The sequence below is a fragment of the Anomalospiza imberbis genome, chromosome 1 (assembly GCF_031753505.1).
Source record: "Anomalospiza imberbis isolate Cuckoo-Finch-1a 21T00152 chromosome 1, ASM3175350v1, whole genome shotgun sequence".
NCBI classification, from domain to species: Eukaryota; Metazoa; Chordata; class Aves; order Passeriformes; family Viduidae; genus Anomalospiza; species Anomalospiza imberbis.
The window spans coordinates 98,662,331-98,680,115 of NC_089681.1; the positions used below are offsets into that span (position 1 = coordinate 98,662,331).

A 17,785-nucleotide genomic window follows, 5' to 3' on the forward strand; every position below is an offset into this window, starting at 1 on the left:
ATATTGCCTTTTTGGCAAACTTGAGGTTATTTGTGCGTCACAGTCATCTCTTAACCTCCCCTCCCATAGAAGTTGTTGCTTTCTGCATTGAAGGCATCCGTACAGATACAGCAAGCAAATCTGTTAGCTTTAGATTCAAATCCCATGTGGAGAGTGGCATTATGGCCTTTGAGATACCTTAGAAGAAGCTGTGTAATGGGCTTTCAGAGCAAGTAGATGTGGTGTCATGCTGGAATATGACTGTGAGTGTATCATGTAAGTTAGTGTAGGGTAAGTACTTTTTAAAACTAGCAAAGATATCTGTGCTGTCAGTAAACTTCCTAGACACAGCAATAAACTTTCAAGAACAAAATGATTGAACTAGCATGTATAGTCTGTAGATATCCTCCATTGTGAGTAGATCATGCTTCTGCCATTTTGTAGACTCCAGTTTGTTCCAGTAAAATTGTAAGGGAAAATCTCCTTACTGTAAAAATGGCAGTGCCACTCGTGCTTGTAGAAAGTATACTGATGAATCTGAGGACTCTTTAGTCATTTGCCTCATATCTTGAGCTGCGTAGTATTTCTGGCTAGATACAGGCATTCTCACCAGGGGTAATGTAGTACTAAGAAATCCAGAGCAGTCACAGGCCTCTGTCTCTAAAGCTGCTGCTGATAATCACTCTTTACTGGTAGACATGATGTGCAATTCTGGGATATGTGAGTGAGTTGTGCAGGAAGAAGGAGGATAGCCGTTATAGTGTGTGTAGCTGAAAATTCTCATTTGTAGTTTTGCTTCTGTATGTGGTGCTGATTTCTGTTCAGCCTAGTGCTTGGTGCAAGCATCAGGGTTTTGAAAAACAAATATACAAATCAATACTAAATCCCATAGTTTGGTTGCTAATCTTAATGGCTTTTATTTAAATTTTCTCTTAGGGGAGATGGTAGCACTGAAGAAAGTACGACTGGATAATGAAAAGGAAGGGTTTCCAATTACAGCTATTCGAGAGATTAAGATTCTTCGACAGCTTAATCATCAAAGCATTATCAACATGAAGGAAATAGTGACGGATAAGGAAGATGCTTTAGACTTCAAGAAGGACAAAGGTATGTATGCTAACAGGGGGTTGCTCTTTCTGGACCTGTTCTTAATGTGATAGTCTGGTATGCTGGATTTGAGGTTACACTTCATTAAAAAATATCGTGATGACAATATTACAAATTCTAATGCTTGATGAGGGATTTTAATTTTGATTTAAATACTATAAGATGTTGTTTATTTAACTCAGCTATGCATCTTGCTTATAGAAATGTTTTCTGCCAATATTTTGTGGGATAAAAAAATGTATTGCTTGATTGTGGTTTTGCTGTAGAGGAGCACATGTTTGACTCCTTGACACACTCATGGATTAGGGAGGCCAGCAATTATAGGAAGCTCTTAATTGTGAGCTTTTTTTAACCTTTTATTTTTTTAGTACTTTCTCATCCCATTTTGAGTATAATCGGCTGAATGTTGAAGAGACCTTTTTCATTTTAGGCCTTGGTTTTATATGAATTGTTCTTCAGTTACTTTTTTGATAATTAGGCACCTGTGTTTTGTGGGCTAGAAGAGTAAATTGAAAGTATGAAAAGCAAGACTTGTATAGTGGTAGTGTTTTTCCCCAAAGAGAAGGCATGCAGACTTCTACTCTTGGTTCCTTCAGTTTTAAGTCTGTCTTGTTTGAATTGCTTCAACCTCCTTAGTCTAGAGATTCAAGCAGTGAAAATCATGCAGTGTTGTTGCTTGGTACTTCTAATACTGGAGTGGTATTTTGCTTGGAGGCATTTCATTTTAGGTCTAAGTGTTACAAACCTATCATTTTGGAAGTATTTTAGTGTCCTGTGGGCAGTTTGTTACACAGTTTGACTTAGGAGAGTGTTTGGAATGTGGTACCTGTCCTTCTTCCCTGCTCTCCCTACCTGAGTCTCTATACATCATGCCCAGCAGCAGTGCTGGTAGAACATGCTGTATGTACTGCATGGCCAGCTGAAACACCAAGGGGATATGATCATTCAGAAGGTAGATATGAAGCAGGAATTTGTTTGGATTTTTTTTCCTAGCATCTTTGGAAAGTATAATACCTTGAAGGATATACAGCACTGACATGCTTAAAAGTGGGAAGTATCTAGCAAGAGTTTATCCAGAGTTGTGCAGGTTCAGTGGTCAGGCCCTTTTCAAAATTCTGACAGTCTGCAACAGCCTGTCTTTCTTTGTTTAGTCTTTCTTTGTGAATCTTGTGCTAAGTTTTAATTAGGTGTAACCTACTTGGTAATGAGACCACAATGAGTCTTTACTTAATACATAATGAGTCATTAATGAATTTTCTTTTTTTCTGTTTAGTCTCCTGTTTAGAATTGAATAGTATTTTTTTTGTACTTCAAACTGTGTCCCATTAACTTCAAATGGGTTTTTTTTTCCAAGTCTGTATTTGTGCTTTTGATATTACTTCTGATTTAATTTCTTGTTCTTTTTAAACAGCATATTAAAACAAGTATATTTTCTGAAAATTTACATGTGCAGGGGTTTCTCTGGAGAAGAATTCTGTTCTGCTGGAATAGAATTAATTTCTGATAGTTGAGTAAGTTCTGATAGTTTCTTGAAAACATTAGCAGTATAATGAGACTGCTGTTACAACTTCTCTGTGAAAAAATGGAAGTTGTGTTTTTTTTCAGGCACTATGTTCCGTATTTCTATAATGAGTAGTTCATTGTGAGATAGGGATTTATAGCTGAGTTGTGGCCAAATTGTAGTCTGTGCAGGGAATGAATGCAAGTGGGAGGAAGTTTGGTCATTTTCACAGTAAAGTGTTGCAAATGCAAATGTAGTCTGCTTAACAAGGAACCATTAGGAAAGTGGTAGTGATATCTTACAACAGGCAGAGGTTACAGTAAAAGCAGGGTATTTTGCCTATATGATGAACATGTTTATGCTTAATGAATGTTACATGTTTACCATAGCTTTGAAATATGACTTGGAAAACCCTGCTGATACCTCACTTAGAAGAGTAGGGAATAAGAATGTTTTTGCTATCATGTGTTTTTCTAGTTATTATAAGTGAAGTTAATTTTGTTTCTAATGCTGTGTATCATATCCTGACATAGTACTCATCTGCTTTTTCAGTTAAAGCAGTGTGGTTTTTTTTTTTCAGTTGGATCTCAGTAGTTTAATATACAGTACATTCAGTTTTCTGACAATAATGTGAGTGTTGGGCCCACTTCATAGTACTTGATTCAAGCATACTTTTTAAGATAGTAATATTGGACTGCAAGCCAGCAATAGCTTGGCTTGTACAACTTTGTCCTGATATTTTGAGCTGCATTATGTGTTTTTAAAGGACACGCTCAAAAGTCTGGAAGAGAGAGGATTACTCGTTCCCCATGTTAAAAGCCTGTCTCAATATTTTCAATAAAGAATATGGAAGAAATTGTATCTGTGTTTTATCCTGGCCAGCTTGGACTATAAATTTAAAGACATGAACAGCTTTGATAGATAGTTTTGGGTTTATTCTTTCGCTACTGACTGTTAGCTAAAGAAGTGTAACACACTGGAGCAGTGTGTTACAAATTTTCTAAGTGCATTTCCCTCCATCAGTGGAAGTCAGCACCTTAGGCAGCATAATTATATACATTGGGTATATACAAAGCAGAGTGGGTGATACATGGGTCTGTCTACCGAGGATCAGAAGTTGTTCACTTTGCAATCTTCATTATGCATGAACTATGCTTGATGATAAAGTTGGAGAACAGCATTACTGATTACTAATTAGTAATGTAACATCTTGATTCTTCGGCACAATCCTGATAGATAAAACATATATGTTGGATGTGGCCACAAGGAGTATTCATTTTATATGTTTATTGTGTAGACTTTTCTCACCTACCTATTATTCAGTGGGAGATAGGTGAACACCCAAAGTTAATGATGGGAGCTCATGAGTCTGAGGTTGTATTCAGTCTTTCCTGTGTTGAGCCACCTTACCAGGTATAAAATGAATTATTGAGAAAATGCTTTCTCAGTTTGAACTGTTGTCAGTTTTGGTATTTTTCCATCATGCATGTGTAATTTATATGACTTTGGTGTATATCTTTTTACTTTGGGCACTTGAAAAGGTTCTTCAGTTCTCAGTTGCCTCTAACTGCTGGGAGATGCAAGTGCTCAACAGCCTAGCTATGGGATTGACATGATCTCTTTTTACTAAACAAATGGCAAATGCCTGATGTAGCTTTTGTTGCTGTGAATGTAAATACAGTGAGTGTACTGCCTGACATCCCTTCCTCCTTTTGACTGGGATAGGTGTTTTTGCTAACCTGAGGGAGGATGTAAAACTTGGCATGGAAACCAATAATAAAAGATCTGGTTAACATTGCAGCTTAGGGTTTTTTTTCTGGTTTGTTGTGGGTTTTTTTTTGGTTTTTTTTTTTTTTTTTTTTTTTTTTTTTTTTTGGTTATTTTTGTTTGGTTTTTTTTTTTTTTTGGTGTGTTGTGCGAATTACCTGTTTATGTATTTGTTTTTCTGTAATTAATTTTAAAATCTAAGTTTATTTTAGATCAAATTTTGAATTGATTTGCAGTACAAATCAGCAAACTTTTTAGGCATGAAATTGGTATTTATATTGGCAGTATAGGAGGACACTGACTCTGCAGTACATTGTAATATGACTGACAGGTTACTTTCTCACAGCTGTCAAGAAGTACTTATTCTGAAATCTTGTGGTTTGGAGGGAGTCTGTGACAGCAGTCATGTAGTCAATGTTACATGGTAGCTAGTTCTGTGTTTCCCAGGAAGTTGAGTAAAAGCAGAGGTCTGAATTTCAGAAATGTACAGCTTGCCTTGCTGCTTCCAAAATAGCTGATAGAAACTTAGCCCAAATAGTTTTCATGCTAGAGCTAAGTTATCAGGCATAGCATGAGTGCTTGAGTGGTGCTTCCTATCTGTGTGTGCTGTAGTGGGCTTTGGTTTGGAATAAGTGCAGACCTAATTGTGTGGCTTTTCAAGTTGTTCCATGTGGAAATGTATTAATCAAAGATTTTTGCTTGTCTGCTTTAAGGTTTTGGTTTAGTTGTTCGGGTTTTTTTTTTCCTTATTTCCCTGTATTATGGGGTAAAACAAGGAGAGTATTTATTCCTAGGGCTTCTGTATGTTCTTGGCTTATATCCCTGTTTCAGAACATATGTGGAGTTTCTGCAAGAGGAAAATGCAGTTGAACTTGAAAGGGGAGAATAACGCTGTCATTAAATAGAAACTTAATATTGGGTGAAAATGAAAAAAAGTAGTATAGCAGCAATGTTTTCTTAAGTCTTAAGGGATTAATTCAGCAGCTATGGCTATATTTGTTGTTCTGGAAATCAGAAAATGGATTAATAAAACCTGAGTCGAACAAAAAGACAATTGTCTGTTGAAGGAACTTTAGGGAATTTAAGTGTAAGGAACTTTAGGGAATTTAAGTGTAAGGAACTTTAGGGAATTTAAGTGTAAGGAACTTTAGGGAATTTAAGTGTAAGGAACTTCAAGGAATTGGGGGACAATTTCTTCTTTAGTTTTCAGGTTGTGGCTGATAAAATCCTGCGTAAAACTCTTGGAATAGTATATCATGAGTACTGGAAGAAAAATGCTAAGGAAATAAAATATTAAATGTAATCTTATTATATTTAACCAATTAACAGTAAGAATAATCTATGTATTGCATAGAAGAGGCTGGAGGAGGCTTAGTAGCAGAATTAAAATCTGATGGAGTTTCATTTTGAAAATTGAGTACAGAACAAATTTTGAAAACATGTTTGACAATGCAGCATTGTACATACTATGCACTGAACTAGGCAGGGATACTGGAGTTTCTTTAAAGCATTTCTGTATTTCAAGATACTATTGTAATGCGTTTATACTAGAATTAAATTTAAATTTGCATGCATTGTGTCCTTTCTGGTCTCCTAGGTCCTCAGATCTCTATCTATCAGATATTTTGAGAAACACTGAACACCTTTCCTCTGAATTACATTTGGAAAATACTTGTTTAAAAGCCATCATCTTTGGAGGCTTCTGGATCATTCTTCCCTGCACAACCACCCTCCCTTCCCAGTCTGAAGCACTTGTATCTTTGGGAGCAAATAGTGTCCTGTTTTGTTCGATCTGTGTGTTTTGAAGACAGTCCAAAGAAATCCAGAACCTGACTGAGTCACAAAAAATGCAAAGCATGTTTTGTCAGGATTTTTTGGCCTCTCAGAAAATCCACTGTTTATTGCAGATCATTAGTGCCATGTTTTGTTGAGTTAGCTCTCTTGTATGGAAACCTTTTCTGCATTATAACCGAGCTTATTTTGTGTTAAGAAACTGCTTCTGTTAGAGCTCCATGAACTGAAACATATGACCAGGAGATGTGTTAATCCTTTAATTAGTCTAAATTGGTATATGGCTTGCTGAACCCCATCAGTCTTAACTGACAAAATGATCAGAAAGGTGCATTTTTCCAAGGGCAATCAAAAGGAGTAAGGTGAGGCTTATTTCCATCCATGTGGATCTCCTTTATTTATTGTGTACCTCCTTAACAGGTTCAGCTGCTCTCTCTTATCCCATATTCAGAAATGGGCAGTGTTCCTACTGTTCAGCTGTTCCAGCTGCTGCACTGCCAACATGTAGTGACATTAGGATTTCTGATTATCTCAGTAGATGAAGAATAGATGAGCTTCATGGTGTTAGTGAAAAAAATGAGCCACCCAGGACACAACCCTTCTGTTAGTGCTTTGTTGCATTGTGTGGAAATGGACTAAGCTTTCCCCCACACCACAGGTGGGAAGTACAGGTCTTTAACACAACAGCAGTAAGATGAGGAGTTTTAAAGTCAAGTAAGTAATTCTGAGTTCATTTGAATTGTATGCACTTTACTGTCAGAGTGCTTTAGGTGTTTTTATGGCACTGCTTCCCAAAGTGAGAACTGGGCAAAGCTAGCATCAAGCAAAACATAATTTTAAAATGTAACCTCCAAGTTACAAAATGTTTTGCCCTCATAAAAGAAGTAACTATTATTTTTTCTGCTGTATTTTCCTTTTTTGATAAACGGATATTTGTGTGGCATTTGTTTTGATAGAACTAAAGTATACTGTGAGCTTATACTCAGACTAAACTGTAGTAAGCACACTTCTGCCTGTGCATAGTTTGTGATGACATTTGTGATGTCTTCCATGACTGTTTGTGAAGACATTTGTGATGTCTTCCATGACTGTTGCTGCTTTCCCTTTTATGGAGAATCAAATCCCCCAGTGTGATGAAAAGCAATGAAAATTTGAAATTATTGGGTGGAATAACATAAGGGTTTTGTTGGCAGAAACTACAGATCTCTGTCAGAAAAGAGCACCATGTTTGTCTAGGAATAAATTAACAGGAGTTCCACTTCAGTTTGCTTGATAGCTTGAGTAATACTGAAAATCAGGCTTGAATGGTAAGATTGCCAAGGTTAATAGACTAATTTTCATATTTTCTCATACTAAATGAAGATTTTACCAGTTTTTATTTTTAGAACAATTTCTAATAATTTGTTCTTAGGAAATAGGCAAGAATGCCCAAGTGTAATGAATCTGTACATTTGCTCTTGATCTCATTAGGAAGGCTTATGTAGCATTTATCATGTTTTAGTGTATGTTTTCTAATAAGAGTTGCAGAGAATATAAATAATCAGGTCTCACCTTCCAGGTACTACTCTGCTTTGTTTATGAATCTTCTTTATTGTTGTCAGCTTTCCTTCTTGCATGAGGGTACCAATTGTGATTGCTGGTAATAGTGCATAAATAGCAGTAAAAAAATCCTGGGAGTTAGTGAAAGAGCAGGAAATTGCTCAAGGCATGGATCCTGCTTTGCATATAAACAAGAGGTCTCTGTTCAGCTGTTCTCACTAAACAGTTCTATAGTCAGTCTTTCTCCTTGTCATATACACACATACTCTGTCATGCAGCCAGCTGCCATGACAGAGTTACCTCTTCTCTTGTACTCCAGAGCAAGAAGGTACCAAGATTCACTGGTGTTCATTCAGTTTTGTTGAGCTGACATCCTCTGAAGGGCATATCTAGGTTTTTCTTACTCTGCAGCACTAATATCAGGTGTTTTGTTTGAAAGCATTTAAAAATATGTCATGGCTCATACTTCAGTCATCGTTGAAGTAGCTCGAAGAGCAGATTGCCAGCTATCTAATTGGAAAATACTAAGATTAGGAGCCTCTGTGCATTTCTATGTTAAACTGGTAAATTGGATTGGTGAACTCAGTTATGCAAATACTAACACAGCAGACTTTTGATTATTCATAGCTCTTAATACTTCCCTTTCTCCTTGTGAAGTGATGGTTAGGATTGTGTTGTACCTGCTTGATTCACTTCCTGATTCACCCTCTCTGTACTCAACAGCAGGGGTATTTTAGAATGAGTATTCTGCTTTCTCTGTATAATATGCAACAGGACAAAAAGACCTAAGTAAAAAACAACAAGGTATGCAATGGCCTGTGCTTTAGCTGATGTATGCTAATCATTGTGACAAGTTTAACACTTAGTGTATGAGTAATCTTCTTCCTGGATAGCAGATGGACCTAGAATTTTTTTCCCTTTCCTAAAAAAGGAATCAGTTCATTAGTATGTGGCCATGTATGTGTACAGCTTCTGTCAAGCTGACTTCTCATTATTGCTCCAAGATTTTCACTAGTTTCTGAGTTTAAACTTTTTTAGGAGCAAGAACATGTAATGAGTTCTTGTTGGGTAGAAACTATTTGTAGTGGAAGATTTAGGGAGGTTTTGGAAATGCAAGGTAGACAGACCCACTTGAATGTGGTTTCTGCATTGCTTCCTTCACTCAGCAGGGGCTGCACTGTTCTGTGTGTCCCAAGGTGAAGAAGGGAAAGAATGAAGTACTAAAAAGTAGATTGTACTGGTAATGGTTGTATTGGAGATTGGTTATTGCTACTTCTGAATCACTCAACACTTTTCCTCTTGAAGAGTTCTTATACATATCAAAGGGCCTTGGCTTTAATGGCTTTATTGGTAGAATTATACAGGCCAATGCAAGATAAGACCAGACTCTCTTGTGCTGAATGTATGCATGTGGCAACTGAAAATATGAAGTCTGTCTTTGCAGAGCTGCTGTTACTAGTAAGTTAGTTCTGCTTTCCCATTTTATCCTGTCTTACAGGTATTTTTAGTCTGAGAAGGGCCAGCTTATTTCTGACCCAGTTGCATGGAAATCTTTAAAAAAATTAATCACTGAGTCATGACAGATGAACAATAATGCACAATAATGCTTGAACGTATTTTGTTTCTAGATTTCCTCTCCAAATTTTACGTAGGTAATATTAACATAGTTAATTTTTCTTGAAATAAAATGGGTGGAGTTTGAGAGCTGTAGGGAGAGCACATGTTCATCTAGACTAAAGCACCATGTGGAAACATTTTCTTTTCACAAACATTTGACTAGTATAACTGTTTATATCGAACAGCAATTTATTAAAACTTTTTACTGTACTATATTTCATTGGACATGAGATATAGCTATAAATACCGCAGAAGATCTAAGTAGTTGTATGAAAATGCTTCCGATTTTAAAAACTAGGCAACAGCAATGCTTTGGACTGTTGTTAAATCAGTTTTTCTGTCTGTTTCTCCTACCCTTTCCCTTTCTTTTGTAGGTGCATTTTACCTGGTATTTGAATATATGGACCATGACTTGATGGGATTGCTGGAATCTGGTTTGGTTCATTTTAATGAAAATCATATTAAATCTTTTATGAGACAGCTGATGGAGGGCTTGGCCTATTGCCACAAGAAGAACTTTTTGCACAGAGATATCAAATGTTCAAATATTCTACTAAATAATAGGTATGGATATTACTTAAAAGTAACATAACAAAAATTGTATGCTAACAACATCTTTAAATCGTTATTTCAGTCTTTGCAGTTCACCTCATTGGAGTCATTAGCAAAACTTATTTCCTAAATTGCCTTGTTTCTTTAAAGCAGTTGCAAAATACTAATCTGGTAATGTTCCTGCTTAACACTGGAGCCTGCAGCTGCATATTAAACTTAATCTATGTTAAAAAAGAAGATTCAATTTTAATCCTACTAAGTCAGTGTACGGGGGGGCAGTTATCTGAGTTATATATTAAAGCAGAATTAGGATGTGTTTGAAGTGTATTCTTTCTGCCATCTCATTTCAAGACCACAGTTTGGCTAGGCTGGTTCTTCATGGCAGTTCTGAGGTCCTCATCATCATCAGTCAGGATAATGCTTTAAAAGAGTATTTGATTAGGCATATTCAAACATGCCTTAACTTGCAGTTATTACTATAATCAAAGGGGGAGAATAATTTGTTTCATACTATTTTAACACATGGTAATTACAAGTCATATTAGTAAGTGTGGTGTTTTCAGTTTGCAACAGCAGCAACAAATCAAAAGCCAGTGTGAGGATAGTGGATGACTTCATTACCAACTGTTGTGCATCATAACCTGGAGTACTAAATCCAGGGAGCAACATAAGAACAAGGTTTATAACAGCAAAAAAGGGTACAGTTAAGAAAAAAGAGTAGGTAGTCAGCTTCTGGGATTTGTTGTCACAGGAAGTTATCTGGGTAGTGTCAGGAGATTCAGAAAAAGATGAGACACATTCAAGGAAAGGATTATTAACACATGCTGATGGGAATGGACAGGGATCCCTGTTGTAGCGCCCTTAACACAATGATTGTGGGTAGTGGTTAAGTATGAAGAAGATGAGCCCCAAAGGGAATGGGTTCACATGTTCTTCTTAAAAATCTACTGCTGCTGTTGGAGATTAAATACTGGGCAAAATGGATCAAGGGTCTCTTTTGATAGGCCTAGTTTTCTCCCAGCTTTCTCCAAATTAAATTTGCTATGTCTTCCTTTTTCCCTTAGAGTGAACTAACACTTGACTGCTTTCAACTCTGTATCCTACTGCAGCCTTGCCAGATTATGATACATATTCTTAAATAGATGTACACATTCCTCCCCATTACTTACTGTGCCCACTCACCTAATCTTATCTGCTGATCTCCAGGGTTAGTGTTTCTGTGTGCACCTTTGGGAACTCAGAAGCTGGGTGTAACCTGAAAGTGGAGAAGAGTGCCTTATAGTAGAGGAGGAGCTTGTTATTTTACTGTGCTCTCGAATACAGGTTGCAGAGTTGGGTGTTTGCCCCCTAGAACAGTGTCTGAGCATCCTTAGGTTTTTCCACCAGCAGCAGAAAAACATGATAGTAGATCTCAATGATTTTTTAAGCCAGTGTTAAAAAAATCCTGTTACTAGTTGCAGCCTGAAGCCAAACATGTGGATTATGCATCTTTTACATAGGCAACTTAAATGAGTTTTTGAGCAAATACAAATAATCTTCTACAAATACATTCTCAGAAATAAGCATGTAAATTTGAGGGGAACATTTCTTTGTTTATGTGTGTTTTCCAAGAAATCAGAGTAAAGGTCTGAGGAGAAAAGTGGATGGAAACGATAACCTGTATATTGTATCACCACAAAATGATCATGTACATGCTGTTACCACAAAATCATCATGCTAGCAGCAAATCTTGCCATAATTTGATAAAATAGCATGTATTTGAAAGTGATGGGAGTTATTAAAGTTTATAGAAAGTTGACAGAAAAGAAAAACCACATATAACAGTCCAGCACTCATTTTGTGTGTTAGAGAAGCTTGCAGATAGCTTTCTGTTTGAATCATACAGACTTTACAAATAGTGGGAGTTTCTGGTCATAGAGCAGTGTGTTTTAGCTGTGGGAGCTGCAAGAGCTCTGTATCTTCTACTCTTCCTCTCATATATAGAAAAACTCAGGAATGGGTTAGGGGTTATGTCATTCAGCGAGTTGGCTGCTGACAAAAATAGAAGCCCTTATCTGGTCAGTCACCCTTATGTAAAGGCCGTATTTAAAATGTACAAGTGCAGAGCAGGATTTTGATGGCTTCCTAGAAGGAAGTATGACTGCTGATAGTTGTTAGGTATACAAATGATCATGCTAGCAGTAAGGCCTGAGAAAATAGCAGTTTTTTCCTGCAGAGTTACTGACTAGAATATTTTATGGGATAGACCTAAATTTTTACTAACATCCAGTAATGTAAATGCCATTTGATAAGCATATCAAATTTTGCTTTACTTGTCTTTGCTATTCAGTGAGTTAGCCTACTGTTTACTGAAGAGATGCAGCGATAGCAGAGCATTGCCTCTTCATTAATGTGGTTTGGTGAAGATCAGTTGCAGCTGTTTCGGTCTTAAACTTCACCTGATTTTGGGGGAAGAAAGCTTAACAGGATTAACCACTAAATAATTCTTTGCTTTTTCCACCAGAGGGCAGATAAAACTCGCTGATTTTGGGCTTGCTCGGTTGTACAACTCAGAAGAAAGGTAAGATACAATTACACTATGAAAAAGCATTCAGAAGTTTAATCTTTTTGCATAGCTATTATGAGGGACAGAAGACTTTTGTTTAGAGGAAATGTTACTGTAATGTAATACAAGTAATTGCTTAGGAAAGTGAAAGAAATACATGTTGTCTTACACAGCATAAAACCACAAAAGTCTCTTTGTGCAAGTGTATTGCTTTTCCAGATGTTCTGGATAAATAATAGTAGAGACTGGCCATATATTGATTGGAAATTAACTTACGGTCCTAAGTTTCTGGTCCTGTAAACCTAAGGTATATGTCTTCTGTTGGTGTACAAAAGATGTTACTTAGGGAAAGCAAAAATTTTTTTTTTTTTTTTTTTTTTGCTGGCACAAAGTATCATGCAGTTCCTACTCAATAAGCATTACTTTTGTATAAGATTTAACTTTACATTTCAAGGGGTTCATTGTATTCTTTAGGCAGTCAGTGCTGTTGAATCTGCTGGAAACAGAGATACAAGTTTAAATAAGTTATTCAGAAACTTCTTGTGACTTGTGCTTCTGTTGTTCTTGGCTTCATTATGCTCATACTCCAGGAAACAGGTGCACAGTTTTTTTATGATTAAGAACTTTAGTATTTATTTGTAATGTAGTATTTGCCATGTGGAACTGACTTCCCAAAATCCAGGCTGAATGCTCACTACAGTAATATGTCCATGAGGTGGTTAGATACAGAAATGGTTGGATACCTGACCTTACTTTGATTTCTGCATGTCTAATTTGAGAAATAATATCCATAATATTAGCTTTATGGCTTTATTGTTTTCTACACAGCTGTTAGGTTGTTGATAAATGTGTTAGCAGCGTTAGTTTCACTGAGCTATTGTCTCAGAACTCTTATTTCAGGAAAATATGCTTAAGTACAGTTATGAAAACTGTTGAGTATAATAGCAAAGTGAAATAATCTTAAGTGTCTGCTAGGTAATTATTTTTTGGTTTGGATGTACTTAATAATAAAAGGATGTTATCCTACCTTCTTGTTTTAACATGCACCAAACTGGCCTAATGGGGCTTTTTCCTCTGGTTTACCATGTTTTGCTTGGGTTTTTCTAATGCCTGTTTTTAAATTAATTTAAATTTTCTTTGTAAAATTCACTGTTCATTAAGGATTAAAGGTTCAGTGTCCTTATAATGCCAATAACAGATTTTACTGTACATGAAACAGCAATGTTGTTATGCCATTCTGCATAAATGAAACCAAGATTAAGATTTAATTAAGCTAGCTAACAGAATTGCCAGTTGAACATGGGAGAATAATGAGAATCTCAATAGATTTTTGCCAATTCTTTTGTCATTTGTTTTCCTTCTGACCTGCAGTAACAGATATAATTAATGTATACCAACAAATGTATAATAGCTGCTGTTTTTAATTCATGTATTTTTCATTTGGTTTACTGTTGTTTAGAATATAAAACTGAAAGGGTACAGAACTTAGTAGGGCCATAATGGGGAGGAAATAAAATTTAAGTAAATTCCCACTGGTTGTTGTAGTTGTGCTCCTTTAAATGTTATTCTGGTAGATTTAACATGTTTGAAGTAGGAGGTATGACAGATTGCTCATATGTATTAGTATATGGTGGTTTTTATTTGAACACTTGTCATGCAATGTGTCTGTAGAGATTGTCCATACCATGTAAACATTTCATAGGGAATGCTTGCTTCAGAGATAAATATGATAAATGATGGAATTGTTTCCAAAAACATGCTACCTTTTTAAAAGGAATTGGAGTTATGTGCCTTAATGAAAGAAGGACTCAGATGATTTTACAGAAGTGATACCTGTACTACTGAGAATGCTATAAGAGCTTGTTAGGCTTCATTCTAGGGTTGTTCATACTTAATGTTACTCTTTCTGTTTGGAGTTACCTTGTGTTGGTAACTGATAAAAATAGTTTCACCTAGTGAAAAACTGGAAAAAACTGAAAGGATTCTGGAATAACTTTTAAAGCACCCTGCTTGAAACAAAACCAAAATCAAACATCTATTCTCTGCTTTCCATTTTGAACTGTTGATGCTGTAGTTCAGCCTGTGCACAAAAAATGTGTGTTTGCGTTAGTAGAAATCTTTTTTTTAGTGGGAGGATGGAAAGGATTATTCACAGTGACCAAAATTTCTGGTTAGAGCTGTGGAGAATTAAAGATGTTGTGAAATATAGGAAGATACTAGAAGCATTCCAGGCTTTGGAATCAAAATTGGTGAATGATGCTGTTCCAGAAGAAGGCTTTTTTTTTTATCTCTTTTGCTCATACTTAAAGAGGGAAAGTCATTAAGGTATTATTTCTTCAGAAGTGTGATCATACTAAAATGATAGTCCTCTCTTTTTCCTCCTCCAACAGCCGACCATATACCAACAAAGTTATTACGTTATGGTATCGGCCTCCTGAACTTCTCCTTGGGGAAGAAAGATACACACCAGCTATTGATGTCTGGAGCTGTGGGTAAGAGTTTGGACAGAAGCCTAGCAAGGATAAAAACAAGCCAAAAATAAAGTTTCTATCATTCTGTACTGAAAGCCATAATGATGGAATTTTGCAAATCTGTTTTACAGCTGTATCCTGGGTGAACTTTTTACAAAAAAGCCAATATTTCAAGCAAATCAAGAACTTGCTCAACTGGAACTCATAAGGTAACTAGCAAGCACTGCTACATAGGTGCCTCATAAACTGACAGGTTTCTTTTCTCAGTGTTAAAATCTCAGATAATGCACTCCAGATACTTGCAAGTGCTCAGTTACTGCTCTGAGTGAGATGTTAGAGGCTTTGAGGGGCATTTAACACAAATGCCTTTGGCACAGATATGAAGGGCTTTTTTTGAGTGTTCTGTGTTCCTAGCAATGTACCCTTGACAAGTAAGATGGGTTTCTGTAGAGTAGCTGGAGTTGCCTATTACTGAAATTGTAAAGAGAGAGTAATCAAAATGCCTGTAATTTTTAAGATGATGTTGCAACTTCCTTGCAGCAAATCAGAACGAGAATGTGGACAGTAATAAGGCCAAGTGGGATTTGGGAGGAACAGGTATTTGGCATGCTGCTGGCCATGACTTCTTGTTTCAAGCCTACCGTGTGCACACTTTGGCTTTATTTTTGTGGGAATATTTCTGTCCCTTTACAAACTGCCACTCCATTTGGTGGAGATGAAAATTCCATTTCTTTCCTTGTTCTCAATAAATCATAGAATGATAAGTATTTAATTCAGTGGAATCAGAGCATCTTTTTCTTTCCTTTTATTCAGCAAGAAAAATCTGCTTTTGACTCTGATATCATAATTGCCATTGTAAATGAGGATAAGTTCTCTTCCTAGAAACAAGGGGAAAAGGGAATGAGTCCTACAGAACTTACAGAAAGTAAACAGTAAATGGTCAAATTAACTTACTAAAAAATATTAAAAAGTTATATACTGAGATGTTTTTCAAATCAGATTGAACAGTAGCATGCTTCTGTGTAATGTGCTATTAGCTGGCCTGAAAAAAATGAAGGTTTTAGGTGATGCAAAGCAGACCAGTGGTCGTTTTTGGCATAAGAATTAAACTCACGAGTTTGGGAAATTTTGGTTTTGAGCACTAGATGGCATTGAAGCACATGAGAATGAGTAAATCGAAGTTTTTCTTTGTGTTTTACCTCTGGTACAAAACTAAAACTTTGTGATGTCCTTCTGCTGGAAGCTTCTGTTTGTAGCTCATTTCTTGTCTTCACTGATGCTATGCATCTTTTGCTGTTTGAATATAATATATCAGTTTTATGAACATCTCTGCTGTGATCATGTTGCAGTCAACAATTCTACATTTATCTTTTCAAAATTTATCAAAGACAGAGCTGAAGTACATTTTGATAGTAAGAGATTCATTATTTTATTTCGCTCTTATGAAAATTACATACCCCAACCAGTGTAAAGTCAGATTGGTTTGCATAGCACCTGGGGCATAAATCATTAGGTCTCTTACACTAACCATTTAAATATCTTATAAAAAGGAGGGCTGATTTAGGGAAATATATTTGCAAAATGTCCTTTTATGACTGTCTGCATGAGAATTTGAAACCTTGCATATATGGAAATACCTTAGTAGTTCTTCTGCTCGGAAGCGTGGTGTTGATAACATAGCCATTGGAAAAAAGGATGGAGATGGAATGTGGGGCATAATAGTGTTGGCAGCTCCATTTCTGGAGGTAGATGAGGCTTGAGGCATAAACTCATAATTGAAGTAAAAATACAGAGGTTTTCTAGTGGTTTCTGCCTTTAGGACTTACTGAATTGTTTGGGGTTTTTTTCCCTGATGTCTTTAGCATTAAATAAATTCTCAGTGGAAACTGCTTTTTCAGCTATTTGGTATGTCTTTCTTCAGTGGCATTGGGAGCTAAGGACATAAAAGTTACTGTAAATGTGGGCTATCCAGTTTTTCTAGTCAGATACCTAGAGAACTCTTCAGATGTAATTGGTTACATTTTTGAAAACGTTTGTGTAGAGTATGTTTGGGCTGGACTGAGGCAGAAACAGTAATTTTAGTCTGTGTGGAGTGATCACCCTTTGTAGACAATTCACCATTATTTAATGGTGTTGGGCATTTGACAGTGGAGAAATTTTAGCTAAAAATAACCTGAACATAAGAATTGAAAATTATTTTTGTTTTAACTGTACTTGCAAGAATGAAAATGACAGCTGTGCTCACTTGTGGTTTTGGATCTCATACCCTTTTTTCCCTTCTTTTTGGTACAGCCGAATTTGCGGAAGTCCTTGTCCAGCAGTGTGGCCTGATGTTATAAAATTAGCTTATTTCAACACAATGAAACCAAAGAAGCAGTATCGTCGAAAACTGAGAGAAGAGTTTGCTTTGTAAGGATGAAGAATTAGTTTAGTGAATTATAATAGCATTAAGTTTTCCCAGAGACTTTATGAACTTCCGTATTTCCGGAGAACGAGCACAGTTCAAATGTAAAGAAAAATGCCTTTAGGTTCTTGTCCTTCCCATGATACCCACAGTGCCTGTATTAACCTTTATTTAATAGGAGCATCAAGAAGAGGAAAGAAGGCCCTAAAATTTCAGCCACCTGTTGGCTTTCACCTAAGGAAATATTTGTTTGGCACACCAGCTTGTTGCCCTGTCCAAAAAACAGCTCAGAGTACTTAATTGTTTTTTATTGGTAAAACTGGCTAGCTAAATATGTAGTCTGGTTAACATTAGTCTTTTGTGTCATAAACTTACTCGACACAGAGGAGTTACCTGAACCGTGTGTTCTAAAGTACTACCACTGGACTAGTTTTGTGCATATATCACAAGTGAAAGGTATGGAAAACAGCTGTTAGCTTATTTTAAAGGGGTTGTTCCCCTCCTTCAGGTGC

General features: G+C 36.4%; 1 protein-coding gene across 6 annotated transcripts in view; it reads left to right on the forward strand.

The window, feature by feature from the left end:
* The window catches only part of CDK13 (cyclin dependent kinase 13), a 46,957-nt gene that overhangs the window by 16,451 nt on the left and 12,721 nt on the right, over window positions 1–17,785 (forward strand). For all 6 annotated transcript variants that reach the window (XR_011002999.1, XM_068201693.1, XM_068201703.1 and 3 more), the window contains exons 5-10: window positions 916–1,086; window positions 9,676–9,865; window positions 12,357–12,413; window positions 14,789–14,890; window positions 15,001–15,078; window positions 17,162–17,278. Coding sequence is in view for 5 of the 6 variants with exons in the window: in XM_068201693.1 (XP_068057794.1) it covers window positions 916–1,086; window positions 9,676–9,865; window positions 12,357–12,413; window positions 14,789–14,890; window positions 15,001–15,078; window positions 17,162–17,278 (715 nt within the window). In the remaining variant the exon portion in view is untranslated. The remainder of the gene's footprint in view (window positions 1–915; window positions 1,087–9,675; window positions 9,866–12,356; window positions 12,414–14,788; window positions 14,891–15,000; window positions 15,079–17,161; window positions 17,279–17,785) is intronic.